This window comes from Calliopsis andreniformis, chromosome 12, assembly GCF_051401765.1.
Source record: "Calliopsis andreniformis isolate RMS-2024a chromosome 12, iyCalAndr_principal, whole genome shotgun sequence".
NCBI lineage: Eukaryota > Metazoa > Arthropoda > Insecta > Hymenoptera > Andrenidae > Calliopsis > Calliopsis andreniformis.
The window spans coordinates 13,504,224-13,518,991 of NC_135073.1; the positions used below are offsets into that span (position 1 = coordinate 13,504,224).

Below are 14,768 nucleotides of genomic sequence, written 5' to 3' on the forward strand. Positions count from 1 at the left end.
ATAAATTAAAATTTTAAATTATACACGCCCCCTATTTGGAAAGGCGAATAGTTTCATATTCACGAATAGTACCCGACTGATGACGCACGAGTCGCTTCGGTTAATTACTGTATGGCGAAACCTTGCTCAATTGTTTGACATGTTTGGTACAATGCTATGATTTGCATTGGTTCAGAAATGTTTTTAGAAAAGTACTATATAATATCTCGTAAATATTAATAAACTGAGAAAAGTTACGCTGCTAATTGCAGGCATCCTTTCGCATAAATTGAGAACCGTGCGTGCAGGGCTTAAAGTATTTAATTTAACATAACCTCGTTAGAGGGCGCGGTACTCGCTGTTTTTTATATTTCAAGTGTCCTTCTATGTAATACAATACCTGTTTGAATTTAAAAATTGGAAAGCAGCTAGACAGTTCTGCTAATATAAATATTCTTTAATAAATGGAAGAAAAAATGGCTGAAGTTTTGAGGGAGAACGCAGAGGCATTATCGAAAAACTTAAATAATCAAGCGGATCGAATTAACTCTTTAATAAACGAAGTAATAAAATCGTTCAATACTGATATTCGCGTTACCTAATTATGTCTTCGTGTTTCTTAAGTTCGCAGAGCTAAAGGAAGCTATTGATAAGAACAAACAGAATCGATATTATTGGAAATCGCAGTTTTCTGCTTTATCGATAAGTATTTGGCTGGGACAAGTTAAATATAAGCAGCTAGAAAAAAAAGAAGCTCAAGTTAGACAAGCAGTTTCCGAATCAATGAAAGTTATAGATCTTAAACAACAGGAATTGAAAGAATTGAAAGCAAAAAGGAGAGAATATACTTTTGAACAATGGTTCTCTTGTTTTGTTAATTAATTCTTTTGATTGAATTTTTAATGGCAATTTAAAATACTAGCAAATACATATCAGGATCAAAATATTATCGGAAAGTTATGCATTATTTCTATTTTTTCAGCGATAATTTTCGAGTCAAATATTCCAATTACACTGATAGTATTGTTCGAGCACACAAAGAATACGTAAGTTTGACTACAGAGAAAATATAATCATAGGATTAATTTTAAGTTCATCTAATTTTTCAGTCGACTGAAAATTTATTGCAAGACATTGAACGTTATCGTGAAAAGTACAGAAACGCTGAGCGCGAATACTTAACATCAAAAAAAAGATTAGAAAGTCTAACAACGTGGTACAATTTTCATTGTTTGAGTACTGAGGACATCGAGGAAATATTGAAAATTAATACGGTGTTAGCTGATATAAAGTAAATACAGTAACTGCAAATTTATATATTTTTCGAACCGTATATTTTATTCTTCAATAAACATTTTATTTAAATATCATTTTTACAGGATAATTGATAGCAAAGAACTGCAAAGTATTACGCTGGCGCAAAGTACTCTGGAAAAATTAAAAGATGAAATAGAACAAAAAAAAGTGAAGCTCAGTGACTTTAAAAAGTAATTCGTTTCGCTGCTTGAAGCGATTATTAACTATTTCAGTTAAATTATTCGTATTTCTTAGATATCAAAAGATTGCTTTACTTTTATTTTATGTTATTACATTATGTACACTACTTTGTCAATACTTTAATTACAGAAGGTCGTTACAAGTTCAATAAAATATTTTTCTATTTTGTATATAAGGACATTTTATACTTTACCTATTTTTTCATTTTAGTATCTTGTTCATTGATCAATTTATTTTAACGGAAAAATTTTTCCCGCCTAAACCGGCGCCCAGAGCGCCAACCTCGACGGTTATTGGTAGGAAATTGAATTTATCAGAGACCGGTGTGTTACTTTGTTTGAAGATTCTTTGAAAAGTATTTGATATTTTTTCGAGTCGAGGAAACGTAGTGTTTTTAAAATAAGCCAATATGGAGCTGACTGATGACAATTTGCTCACCCTTAGTGAATATTTAAAACGTACACTTAGCCCAGATATAGATGTCAGAAGACCAGGTGAACATAACCTCTGTACTAATAAAAATATTAATTGAGAAATTTATATAATTACGATCACATGAATTTCTTTATCCATTATAAAAGATACCTTTTTACCTGATACATGCATTAAGGATCAATAATTAATAAATAAATTTGTTTAAAGAACGTTTAACCTCTAAATAGGGACAAGTATGTTAAAAGTATTTAATGTTTAATGTCGTAACTAGAATTAATTTGAATAAGTTCGAAATATGATGAAGAATTCTTTGTCAGAGATTCTTGTCTTTGCTTATTAAAAAAGGGAGAGGATTATACATGTATTTGTTACATACTTTCTGATATTCCAAAACTGTTATCTAATTATTTAATCCTGTTTCCTTATTCTAGCTGAAAAGTTCTTAAAGTCTGTTGAAGTGAATCAAAATTATCCATTACTTCTGCTGCATCTGGTGGACAAGTCTGAAATTAATATAACCATTAGAATTGCGGGTGCAGTTGCATTTAAAAATTATGTGAAACGTAATTGGAAAGTGGTAATTATTTTTTCCTATTAAATAGTGTATCATTTGTTTTAATATTTTGATTAAATTGTAACAAAATTCTAATTGAATTTCTGATTTCATATAGAAAGAAGATTCTGTGGATTGTATACATGCACAAGATAGAGAAGCTATAAAAAAGTTAATTGTTAATTTGATGCTGCATTCTCCAGATTCAATCCAAAAACAGTTATCTGATGCAGTATCAATCATTGGAAAGTATGACTTTCCAAACAAATGGCCAGAACTTATAGATCAGATGGTTGAGAAGTTCAGTACAGGAGATTTTCATGTTATTAATGGAGTTTTACATACAGCACACTCTTTATTTAAGAGATATAGATATGAGATTAAAAGTCAAACTCTGTGGACTGAAATAAAATTTGTACTAGACCAATTTGCTAAGCCTTTAACAGATTTATTTGTTGTATGTATTTTGTTGTTAAGATTTTCATAATGAATATCATGTTCTAAGTACATAATATCTTGTAGGCTACAATGAATTTAACAGAGGTACATGTGCAAAATCCAGAAGCACTAAAAATTATATATAGTTCCTTGGTAATTCTGTCTAAAGTGTTTTACTCTCTCAACTTTCAAGTAAGTAATAGTAATGTTAATAAATATATTACAAATATAGAATAACGTTTTAACAATGGTACATCTAATCAAACTAATTCATTTCTTTTTCAGGACTTACCAGAATTTTTTGAAGATAATATGGCTACTTGGATGAAGAATTTTCACATACTGTTGAACACCAATGTTCCCTCCTTGCAATCCACAGTACTGTAAATTTTTTATTACATTTTGTATTATAATTATGACTCTTTTTTAGAATACTTAATATATGTTTAGGATGAAGAAGAAGCAGGAGTAATTGAACAGTTAAAATCACAAGTCTGTGATAACATTGGCCTTTATGCTCAGAAATATGATGAAGAATTCCAACCATATTTACCTGAATTTGTAACAGCAGTGTGGAATTTGCTCACATCTACAGGACAACAGCCAAAATATGACAGTGTATGTGATTTTAGTAGAAATGCTCGTCTATGAAAATTATTCTAACAATAATTTATGTGTTTGCAGTTAGTTTCGAACGCTTTACAATTTTTAGCAACAGTGGCAGATCGTGTACAATATAGGCATCTTTTTGAAGATCCAACTACCTTGAGTAGTATTTGTGAAAAGGTCATAATACCTAATATGGAATTTAGGGGTATGTATATTACACAGTGTAATTTTTCTTGTATGTTCAAACGTATTATATTTATTTTATTATTGATTTATTAAATACATTACAGAATCAGATAATGAGTTATTTGAAGACAATCCTGAAGAATATATCAGAAGAGATATTGAAGGCAGTGACGTGGATACAAGAAGGCGTGCTGCTTGTGACTTGGTGAAAGTGCTTTCAAAGTCCTTTGAAACAAAAATAATGGAGATTTTTGGTGCTTACATACAAGTACAGATTCATTATACTTTTTGAGAATATAAATAAAAGGGAACTCTATATAAAAATTATCGTCTTGCAGGTAATGTTACAAAATTACGCGGATAAACCAACCGAAAATTGGCGAAGTAAGGATGCTGCGATCTATCTAGTCACTAGCAGTGCAAGCAAAGGTCAGACGCAAAGGCATGGAGTTACGCAAAGTAGCGAACTTGTTCCGTTGCCTCAGTTCGCAATGCAGCATATTCAACCTGAATTAATGAAGCCAAATGGTATGTAGACTTATCACTAATGCTATACCAGTTTTTCAATTTGCTTTCCTAAGTTTAATCCTGCACAATGCATTTTAGTGAATGAGTTTCCAGTACTTAAAGCAGATGCAATTAAGTTTCTAATGACCTTCAGATCAATATTACCAAGCGAAATGATAGTTGGAAGTTTACCACAATTAATTAGACACTTGACTGCTACGAACATCGTTGTACACACGTATGCTGCTTGTGCCATTGAGAGAATATTCGCCATGAAAGGACCTGATAACCAGTCTTTGTAAGAAAGATTTTACTCAATTATTGCTATTAACTCAATACATATTTGTCTTCAATAAGTAAATTTAATTTACAGAGTGAAAGGAAGTGATTTACAGCCACTAGTAACGGATTTATTGAAGAATCTGTTCGCTTGTTTAAGTATGGCTGGTTCAGAAGAAAATCAGTACGTAATGAAAGCTATTATGAGGAGTTTCGGTATCCTACAGGAAATCATTGTACCATTTTTGGCTGATCTTCTGCCAAAATTCACGGAAAAGTTAGCCATTGTATCCAGAAATCCAAGTCGTCCCAATTTCAATCACTATCTCTTTGAAATTTTCGCCTTGTCAATTAAGTAAGCAAAATACCACTAATTTAGTAAAAATCGAAACGAGAAACAAATGTTTAATATAAAAAAAAAAACTTGAAATTAATTTTTAGGATTGTTTGTAAAACTAATCCAACGGCGGTAGCATCATTTGAGGAAGCATTATTCCCTATTTTCCAAGGAATCTTGCAACAGGATGTACTAGGTAAAGTATTTGTATAATAACGTATTTGATCGTGATTTTTAATTAAAAAATTCTTTCAGAATTTATACCATATGTTTTTCAAATTCTGGCTTTATTATTGGAGTTACGAACAACTCCAGATGTGCCAGAAGCATACCTAGCCCTGTTTCCTTGTCTGCTCTCTTCTGTGTTATTCGAACGCCAAGCGAATATTCTTCCATTGAATCGATTATTGAGGGCATTTATTAGTCATGGTGCACATCACATCGTAGCGCAAGAGAAACTAAATGGTCTACTAGGTGTGTTTCAAAAACTGATTGCATCCAAAACTAATGACCACGAAGGCTTCTTATTACTGCAAAGTATCATTGAACATTTTGCCCCGTAAGTTTTTCTTATATTTACAATTTTTTTGATCTTTCAAAAATATGAATGGAATCTTGATTAAGTAATAGTACTAAAGTCAGCGTAATTAAAGTTGAATGAATAATATTTTTAGGAATGTACTAGAGCCATATATGAAGCAAATTTTTGTACTATTATTTCAACGACTTTCGTCATCGAAGACCACAAAATACGTGAAGGGTCTCATTGTATTTTTTGCCTACTATATCATCAGATACGGTTCAACCAGTTTGGTTACGATCATAGACCAAATACAACCCCAGTGAGTTCTCAATTTTATTGCACAACTGTTTTTAGTAGTTATACATTATAATAATTAAACAATAACTATTATAACTATTTTCTTTTTTGCAGAATGTTTGGTATGGTCATAGAACGCGTGTTAATTACAGACATGCAAAAGATATCGGGCGATATAGAGCGGAAAGTAACTGCAGTAGGAATATCAAATCTGTTGATTGACTGTCCAGCAATGTTGGAAAGCCCGTACAATGCCTATTATCCACGCTTATTGGTGGCATTATTAGAATTTTTCGAGCTCCCACAGGATCAGAGCATGTTACCCGAAGACAATATATTCCCAGAAACCGAGGATGAGCCTGAATATCAAGGAGGATATAGTCAACTTCTCTGTGCGAAGAACCCTCCAAAGGATCCACTAGAAGGTACAGTTCCAAATAAAGAATATAAAAAAGAGTAGAGAACTTTTGAAGTTTTCATTTTTCATATTTAAGAACTGTGGTCACTGTTATTTTATATATTTTATACACAGCTATTGGCGATGTGCGTTTGCACCTAGCACAAGGACTAGGAAGATTATCTCCAGGCCAGCTACCGAGTCTCCTCGGTCAGATTCCAGAGTCTAGCGCGAAGCATCTGAGAAATTATCTCCAAACGGTCGGTATTAGCGTTGCATAATACAAGCGAAATGTCCGGGATAGATTGAAGATTCATCTGATCACTCGGAGGATAAACAACATTGAACTGAATAAACTGTAAACGAAAGAAGTGCGAAGAAGATTCTTTTCTAGTGATACATACATTACGGACGCCGTGTCTGCCTATTCTGTGACTTTGAATATTTTAACAAAAATTTGTCATTTTTGTACATGATATTGTTGGGAGTCTGCGACTCTATAAACTATTGTAAGAACTAGTGTGATATCGCGAAAATTCATTGAAATAATCTCCGTGGTTATTTGTATAGGAAACATTCCCGAATCGTTATTTAAATCATTTTGTTCTGCATGATAAACGAGACGAACACGTGCCTCTTTTGATCATCCAGATTGTCTTCTTCCATTCTTTTTCCTATTTTCTAATTTAATGTAATAATAAGCGATGTTCACTCGAGTAACACTCCGTACTTTCTAATGGCCTGTGAGTATATTAACTTGTTAAACATTTTTTTTTTAATTAGATGTACAATTTTTAAGCCGATATTCTTTGTAATGATTGTTGAACACAAATTTTAATCCTATTTTGTATTTGTAATCGAATTATTTTTATTCTTCCCACATTCTCTTTCAAACTCCTTGTTTCTTCACGACATACAAAACAAAATAAACTTTTTTTCACCATTTTTAAAGAATTTTAAAAGCTACTACAGTATACAGTAACTAAGGGTAGTTTAAGATACTGTAATATGTGTGTAGTGCTATATAGGGTAGCATATTTCAGAGTATAGCATAGTGTAGGTATAGGATAGTGTTGGATAACTTGGTTAAAGTTGGATAAAGTATAATTACACTAACCAACACTATACAAATTGGTTCTATACTGTTCTATACCTTATCTGTGACAGTCTGTGATAAACAATCTCATTCAAATACTTAACCATTTAACTCCATTGGTCGATTCCTCTTCCTAACATACTCTTCTAATTCTAAACAAGTTAGATTATAAATGTTAGGTACAAATTTCATAACGAAATACTTGCTTTGAAACACTTTCTACAATCATATCAAATTATAAATTCTTAACTAAAATTCGAATAATGCTCAAAATCATTGTAAAGTTTTTCATAAGAATGCAGCTGTATTTTGTATTAAATATTGTTGGTTTAGTAACACACACTGACGTAATATCATCCGATCTTCAGGAGATCTCTGATTGGCCACAGCAAAGGTCGGGTGACTGTTCGTAATTTGTTACCTACTACGTTTGACATATCAGCGTGTCGTTGTTTTAATTATTGTGTTTATTTAATGAAACTAAATGTTTGACCTGTAACATGTCAGAATGGCAGATCCTGAAGGATGGTCTTCGTCACAGGATAACGATTTTTCTAGTTTTCAGTCAAATGATAGCTTTAATTTAAATGAAGTAACTGGTATTGATGGTATGTTAATGTTTATGACATCAAATTTTATAGTTGCTTTAACTGTACAATATCCATTTTACTCTTATTTTTTTTATTACACTTTTTGCTCTTTGCTGTGTAAGTCTCATTCATGTATACTTCATTTTCTTAGAAGAAATGAATGATAAAGTAGCAGCACATTGATTAATCTTGTGCATATTATGAAAAATTGTATTAAGGGAGAAGTATAATAATTGTTAATCAATAGTATATCATCAATAATATATCATTCCTTACGAGTATTCTATTTGTAAAAAAAAAAACAGGTATTCAATTAAGATTCATTTATCTTATTTTACTTCATATTTTGGTTACAGATTTGCTTACAAATTGTGAGAGTGAATTATTAAAAAATGAAAATTTATTCAGTGATGATGCATTGCTCTCACAATTGGAAGAGCCTCTGGACATGGACACAGAGGAATTAGATTTTCTAAACTTTAACAGTAGTGAAGAATTTAAAGATTTCAAAGAGTTTCGAGATTACAAGGATCCAAATATAGTTAAATCTATACAGAACGAAAATGTGATCCTGACGCAAGCTGTTGCAGAAAATGCACAGCAAATTGCTTGCGTGTCACCACAACAAACTCAGCAACAACAAAAACAGATACAGCAGCCACAACAACAATCACAATTACCAGACATAGCAACTGTACAAAATAGACCACAACGGATATCTGTTACACCTGCACCCACAATATTTAGTTCACAGTATGCTATTCCACAGAATGTAAATTTCAGTGTTCAGTCACCTGTTGTAACAATAGCACCAGTAACACAGCAACGGCAATTACTCTTGCCTGCTAAACTAATAAAATCAGAATCAGTTGTTTATTCAAAAGGATCACAGGCTGTTACTTCAGCCTCTGTACCACACCAAATACATACTTTAGTGAATACAGCTAATGGAACAGTTCTAACTACTGGTAAATATTGCACCAGTTGTATATTACATAATCTTATTCATGTATTTTATGATATATTAATCCTTACTTAGGTATTCCTGTTGTACTGGACACTGACAAAGTACAAATAAACCGTTTGAATACAAATACGCATGTGGGAGTACCAAAAGTGAAGGAAGTAAAACGCAGTGCTCATAATGCTATTGAAAGACGTTATAGAACATCCATTAACGATAAAATCATTGAGTTGAAGAACATTATTGTTGGAGTGGATGCTAAATTAAACAAATCTGCAATTCTAAGAAAAACAATTGATTACATTAGGTATATAACGTTAAAAAATGTTCAATAATTTTCTTGCATATGTATGAGAGTAATGAAAGTATGAAAATTTCAGATTTCTTGAAAACTCCAATGCAAAACTAAAAGCAGAAAATATGTCATTGAAAATGGCTGCACAGAGGCAAAATCTGCGGGATTTGTTAGTGTGTGGCGAGTTGACGCCGCCAAGATCAGATTCAAGCGAACCGTCTTTGTCTCCTGCATCAGCACCATTATCTCCACCATCTCCGTCATCTATTAAAGATGATCCAGATGTGTTACAAAATATTCATTCAACGCCTGACCTTCCAAATTCAGGCATGAGAGACCATACAAGACTCACACTTTGCGGATTCTTGTTCTTCGTCCTGGCATTTAATCCCCTAGGATTTCTCATGAGTAACGTTGGAAGATTCAAATCTGATTACGCAAATGTTAGAATGGATGGTCGTACGATTCTTACTGTTCAAGGTACGAATAATATTTTTGCAATATAATCTAATAATATCATTCATGTCACGAGTAATACTTTTCAGATCAAGCAGAGTTTGAAAATCCAATATGGAGCACCGTATTCCTCTGGTTAACGAATGCTATACTCTTAATTGGCGGGATTTATAGATTATTGCTTTATGGGGATCCAATATTGCCTTCTGACAGTAAAGTATTTCTCGAAATTCATCGATGGAGACGCCAAGCAGAATTCAATATATCGAAAAATGAATCTAGTCAAGCATGTGGTGATTTACACCAATGCTTGCAATACTTCGGCCGTCCGTATCCATCTTCGAGGACAGAAGCTTGGCTGGCAACGATTTGGCAAATTACTAGGCAACTTCTCCATAAACTGTGGATCGGGAAATTGATACTGTATGTTCACAAGTGGCTTTCGGAGAAAACGACACGGCAACAAACAGAAATGTCTGCCATGGAAATAGCTATTATTTACCAGCATATGCTCTGCTTACGATTATCAAAAGGATCGAGAAATGGAACACTGTATCTTGCGCTCTCCGCGATAAATTATGCAGAAGCTGCTGGAGAAACAATGCCGAAACCATTGCTGGCTGAAATATATATTAATGCCGCGTTGTGCTTCAAACAATCGCTCTTTCCATTCATTCACAAATATTACTTGAGCAAAGCACGCATCCTGTTATCATCGTGCGTGGTCCCACCGAAATTGAAGTGGATTACGAACGACGACGGTGCTAAATTTTTAGCATTCCAGAAATGGCAGTGTGGAAAACAGACGGATAATGAATTCACGTCTCAAAGTAGCAAAGCTAATCCTTTGTCTTATGCATCTCGTGCGTACAGAGATTACTTAATTGGGAATTGCTTGCGTATCTTAGCTGGCACTGTAGGTGATGCTCATCTGTCTTCGATATTGGAACACAGTCAAGTCATCATGGCTTCTGCTGGAGTAGAAGCTGGCTTTGTATGCACTGACAAAGTTACTGTTACAAGTGAGTTTGAAAAAACTAAATTGTATGTTCAATTTTAATTTTACTTTGAAAATTGATTTGTAATTTAAATACTTCAGGCTGTGAAGATGAAATTGGATTATGGTGGGGAGCGGTTTTATACGTGGCTGCTTGCTGGAGATTGAGGAAAGATGATTCGCAGGTGTGGAGTATCGTGGAAAGCAAATTTCCTTATGAAAAGAATTATCAACTCTGCAATAATAATAACAGCGTCAGTCCATTGCCCTATATTGTACTAAATACTTTGCAAGCAGCAAAAGCCACAACTAAATCAGCTACTATGCGTTTCATTGATCAAGCAGGAATAATGTTGGAGCAGTCTCTGGTTTATTATAATTGTAAACATCAGTCGTCACAAAATGTTCTGGTGAGTATCTAAATATAGTACTTGTATCTAATAATAATAATTTTAACCAGTAACTGTATGCAACTGCTTTCCTGTTACAAGTGTGCATTGTAGTTGCATTGCATGAAATATAACTATGCAATACTTCTACAGTGCAACTCCTGTGGCAGGTCTTGGCATCATGTAACAATATTATGTACAGAAACTATAATTAATTACAAGAAACTTTGGACAAGTATTTTATATTTGATTGAATATGACTTGTTTTTCTAGCTCACTCAATTATGGGTCTGTGACTGGTTACTTGAAATGCGAACTACACTTTGGCAGGAATTAGACAGTGATTCAGAAAGGCCAAATTCAAGTATGTCTTTGGGAGGCTTCCAGCGTGATTTAGCTTGCTTGAGACAAATATGTCACCATATTCCAGTAAGTTTGAATACTATAACAATTGTACGAAAAGGTAGATTTGTAACTCATTTTTGTTATTCCCTGTGCATTTTTCAGTCTACGTTGTCACGAGTATTTCTTTACGAAGCCACAGCACGTATAATGGCAGGAGCAACACCAGTGAAAACTCAAATATTGTTAGATCGTAGCGTGCGCGATCATAGAAATGCTCGTTCTTCAATTATTTGTGGGAAAGATCGTTCACAGGATCAGTACAGTGGAGAGAGGGAACATGCAGTTGCTTTATGCTTAGCGTGTCGACATTTGCCTGCATTGTTATTGTCTTCCCCTGGTGAACGTGCTGGTATGCTTTCAGAAGCTGCTAGAACGTTCGCAAGAGTAGGTGATAGAAAAAGACTCCGGGAATGTTATAAGTTAATGAGACAATTGGGCCCTGCTATTTCTGTTAACTGATACACCCAATAAATATGTATCTATTTTTGTTTAGACACTGGATATTATATAAGATAAGTTGTATATAAATTTCAAAGCAAAACTTATGGGAAGAAATAATCTCTTCATGTTTGAGGTAGATTACTTAATTTACCTTCATAATTTGATATTTTTTACTTTTGCGATCATTCTATCATTGTATAGATACGTTCCTGCTCGCTACCCGTATTGTATAATATTTATAACTTAATATGTATCATAAAGTACATACCTAAGAAACTAATATAAAATACTTTTAATTATAAAACTTACATTGTATAAATATAAATATACAAAAATATTCGAAATACTTTACTTACATTCATTTTATTCAATAAATAATGATTAAATTTTCCTGTCTCTATGAGTATAAAGATAATTTATATATGATTATTCTACCAAAGAAATCTGTGCTCTCATTAAACACAAGTTTGAAAGTTTTTGCTCTTATAGGTTCCTTTAACTCAAATTTTTGTATTGTATTATTATCTTCTGGGTAAAATGATGTAACAAATTTAGTTTCTTTATCACCAGCCTCTATATAACAATCCTTACCAACAAATCCTCCTTGAAATTGAATTTCAAATGAATTAACTTCACAAGTTTGATCAAAGTTAATGACTACCCATTGTGGAGTTCCCTAAAATACATTTGTCAATGTCTTTAATTCTTTATCATACATATTGTTAAATTTATATTTCTACTTAACAATTTTTGTAACAATATTTTAAATGTCTAGAGATGTAAAAACATTTTCTCACCGCATCGGAGTTCCAACACGATTCAAGGCAATTGTCAAACATATGTTTTTTCCCATATGATCGATTGTCCCTATTTAAAACTGAACTAACCCTATACATATTCAAAAAATTCAATTTTCATTATACTTAAATACGTTAGCAATGACACAAAATTTTTAAATATTATAACGTACAACTTACCGACACTCAAACCTGTTTTGAGTTAATAAACAAGTCATAGTAAAAAAAAAGTAAAAATAATTGATTCAATTTCAGATATTTAGTAATCACACTTTTAGCAGAATTTTTGATCAATATGTAACAATAAAAACTTATTATTAAAACAGAAAAATTACTTAATAAATTCGCTACAGTATTTACGTTAAAGGTTATGTTACAAACTTAATTAAGGTTAACTTAACCTAAAATTTCAAAATAAAAATATAATAAATTATTATTTTTTAAACAAAGGAGTGAAGAAGCATATTGTATTTTTTCGTGTAATTAAAAAAAATATTTGTAGCATCTATTAATATAATCCAATACAATAAATATATCCAAATGAATATAAACATTTATACCCTCGCTTTAAGCTGCGTTCTCATTTCTCATAGATATGAACACGACGGAATTATGTTTATAACTGTGTATTCCTAACCTATAGCTACATGTGTAAATAGTAGTGAACAACAGTGAATAATGAAGTTAATGTTTGGCACAGTTTTTACCCGTTTAACAAATCAGTATAGTATTAAATGGTTAAGTAATAAAAATTTTCTACGATCGTACTGTAAAGGTACAAATGCAGTGAAAAGTGAAAAACCAAGATTGGCTAAACCTAACCTCTACAGACCGCAGATTAAGAAAAAGAATTTTTCTGACGAGAAAATTGGAATTTATGGGTATTCTTTACTGGCAAGTAAAAAGTAGATCTACAAATGCAGATATGAATCAGTTCAATAAGATATATTAGTACTTATTGTTTATACAGAGTATACCGATTATTACATTTTTACTCGGTACATGGCAAATTCAAAGACGCAAATGGAAACTGAATCTAATTCAGAATTTGTTTACTCGTACCACTTATGAACCTATTGAACTGCCAGCAGAGTAAGATAAATGAATATTTAAAAAAATAAGTAGTATTAAATTAAAGTTACATAATAAATTAAAATAATTTTGTTCTTTAGCATGAAAGAGTTGGAGTCAAAAGAATATTACCCTATTAAGGTGAAAGGGAGATATTTGTATGATAAAGAATTTACAATAGGACCTAGAGGTTTGATATTACGTGGTAAACCTGCAGATGATAAAAGTAGCTTCATTAGTAAAAGTGATAGTAATCAGAAGGGATATTGTATTGTTACACCTTTTAAATTATCAGATCAAGAGTAAGTAAAGTTTCTGTGAAATATTTTATGTTTAGAGTAAATGTATTTAGTCTTTTTCCACTAAGGTTTCTTAAACATGTTATAGTTTGACCATTTTAGTCAATCGTGGCTGGTTTCCAGCAGACCACAAAGGTTTCATAAAGGACCCAAGCAATCAAATAAAAGATGAAGTGGAAATTGTAGGACTTTTAAGATTAAATGAAAAACGGCCAACATTTTTTCCTAAAAATTCCCCAAAGGAAGATATGTGGTTTTACAGGTAGAGAGTCATTTACTTAGGACAATTTTCAGTTTCTTAATTTTCTTATTATCATTAACATTATCTAATGTATTGTTTTTCAGAGATATAAATGCAATGGCTGAGAAAGCAGAGACTTCTCCAATATACATAGAAAAGGTTTATGATAAAAATTCACCTCAGAAATACCCAATTGGTGGTCAGACAAGAATACAGTTAAGAAATGAACATTTAACTTATATTGTAACTTGGTACTCCCTTTCTATTGCCACTGCATACATGTGGTATAAATTAATTGTTAAAAAAGTACCAGTTCCAATTTAAAATTTCAGAAGTTTGTATGTAGAAGTATTGAAAAATATAAACAAAATAGTAGTTACTAGAAATACTGTATAAATTCGTTTGTATTCTTTTTTTAATGTCATCATTAATACATTTATAACTATTGTTTCTTGTTTATATTTATGTGTATAGTGGCTAAAATTATTTTTTAACATACAACTACAAATACATTGCTAATCTAATCGATTATATACAAGAAGTGCACAAACCAATACTGAACATTTTTTCTAGTAGTATCTTATAGTTGTATGACTAGAAAAAATTTATCCGACTATACGTATTGTTAAAAATTATTTACACATTCTGTTTTATATATTTATGACTATAAATGTATATAGTTTACTTGGT

At 32.0% G+C, this 14,768-nt stretch overlaps 4 protein-coding genes across 7 annotated transcripts; 3 read left to right on the top strand and 1 right to left on the bottom strand.

Moving 5' to 3' along the window:
- The first annotated feature begins 1,750 nt into the window (after window positions 1–1,750).
- Cse1 (chromosome segregation 1) lies at window positions 1,751–6,753 on the top strand. Its single transcript, XM_076388384.1, has 16 exons — window positions 1,751–1,970; window positions 2,343–2,488; window positions 2,583–2,921; window positions 2,987–3,094; window positions 3,188–3,280; window positions 3,353–3,520; window positions 3,587–3,716; window positions 3,802–3,965; window positions 4,036–4,225; window positions 4,304–4,502; window positions 4,578–4,838; window positions 4,925–5,016; window positions 5,076–5,379; window positions 5,495–5,662; window positions 5,755–6,065; window positions 6,173–6,753. The coding sequence occupies exons 1-16, from the start codon at window positions 1,886–1,888 to the stop codon at window positions 6,316–6,318; spliced, it is 2,904 nt and encodes a 967-aa protein (XP_076244499.1). The 5' UTR covers window positions 1,751–1,885; the 3' UTR covers window positions 6,319–6,753.
- Window positions 6,754–7,562: 809 nt separating this feature from the next.
- Window positions 7,563–11,723, top strand: LOC143186134 (sterol regulatory element-binding protein 1-like). The gene is made up of 8 exons (XM_076389588.1): window positions 7,563–7,741; window positions 8,080–8,691; window positions 8,763–8,994; window positions 9,068–9,462; window positions 9,528–10,460; window positions 10,538–10,845; window positions 11,098–11,253; window positions 11,332–11,723. The coding sequence occupies exons 1-8, from the start codon at window positions 7,642–7,644 to the stop codon at window positions 11,686–11,688; spliced, it is 3,093 nt and encodes a 1,030-aa protein (XP_076245703.1). The 5' UTR covers window positions 7,563–7,641; the 3' UTR covers window positions 11,689–11,723.
- A 151-nt stretch (window positions 11,724–11,874) lies between these two features.
- On the bottom strand, window positions 11,875–12,828 carry LOC143186137 (nuclear receptor 2C2-associated protein). Of its 4 annotated transcripts, none has more exons than XM_076389594.1 (4): window positions 12,648–12,828; window positions 12,468–12,558; window positions 12,027–12,346; window positions 11,875–11,946 (listed from the first exon to the last, which is right to left on the bottom strand). In XM_076389594.1, the coding sequence occupies exons 1-3, from the start codon at window positions 12,683–12,685 to the stop codon at window positions 12,068–12,070; spliced, it is 408 nt and encodes a 135-aa protein (XP_076245709.1). In that variant the 5' UTR covers window positions 12,686–12,828; the 3' UTR covers window positions 11,875–11,946; window positions 12,027–12,067. The 4 variants fall into 4 exon arrangements, with proteins under 4 accessions (XP_076245709.1, XP_076245712.1, XP_076245710.1 ...); XM_076389597.1 differs by lacking the exon at window positions 11,875–11,946 and having other exon boundaries at window positions 11,953–12,195; window positions 12,262–12,346; XM_076389595.1 differs by lacking the exon at window positions 11,875–11,946 and having other exon boundaries at window positions 11,953–12,198; window positions 12,262–12,346.
- A 276-nt stretch (window positions 12,829–13,104) lies between these two features.
- Window positions 13,105–14,650, top strand: Surf1 (surfeit locus protein 1). Its single transcript, XM_076389592.1, has 5 exons — window positions 13,105–13,361; window positions 13,438–13,559; window positions 13,640–13,840; window positions 13,926–14,099; window positions 14,183–14,650. The coding sequence occupies exons 1-5, from the start codon at window positions 13,146–13,148 to the stop codon at window positions 14,400–14,402; spliced, it is 933 nt and encodes a 310-aa protein (XP_076245707.1). The 5' UTR covers window positions 13,105–13,145; the 3' UTR covers window positions 14,403–14,650.
- Window positions 14,651–14,768: the final 118 nt, after the last annotated feature.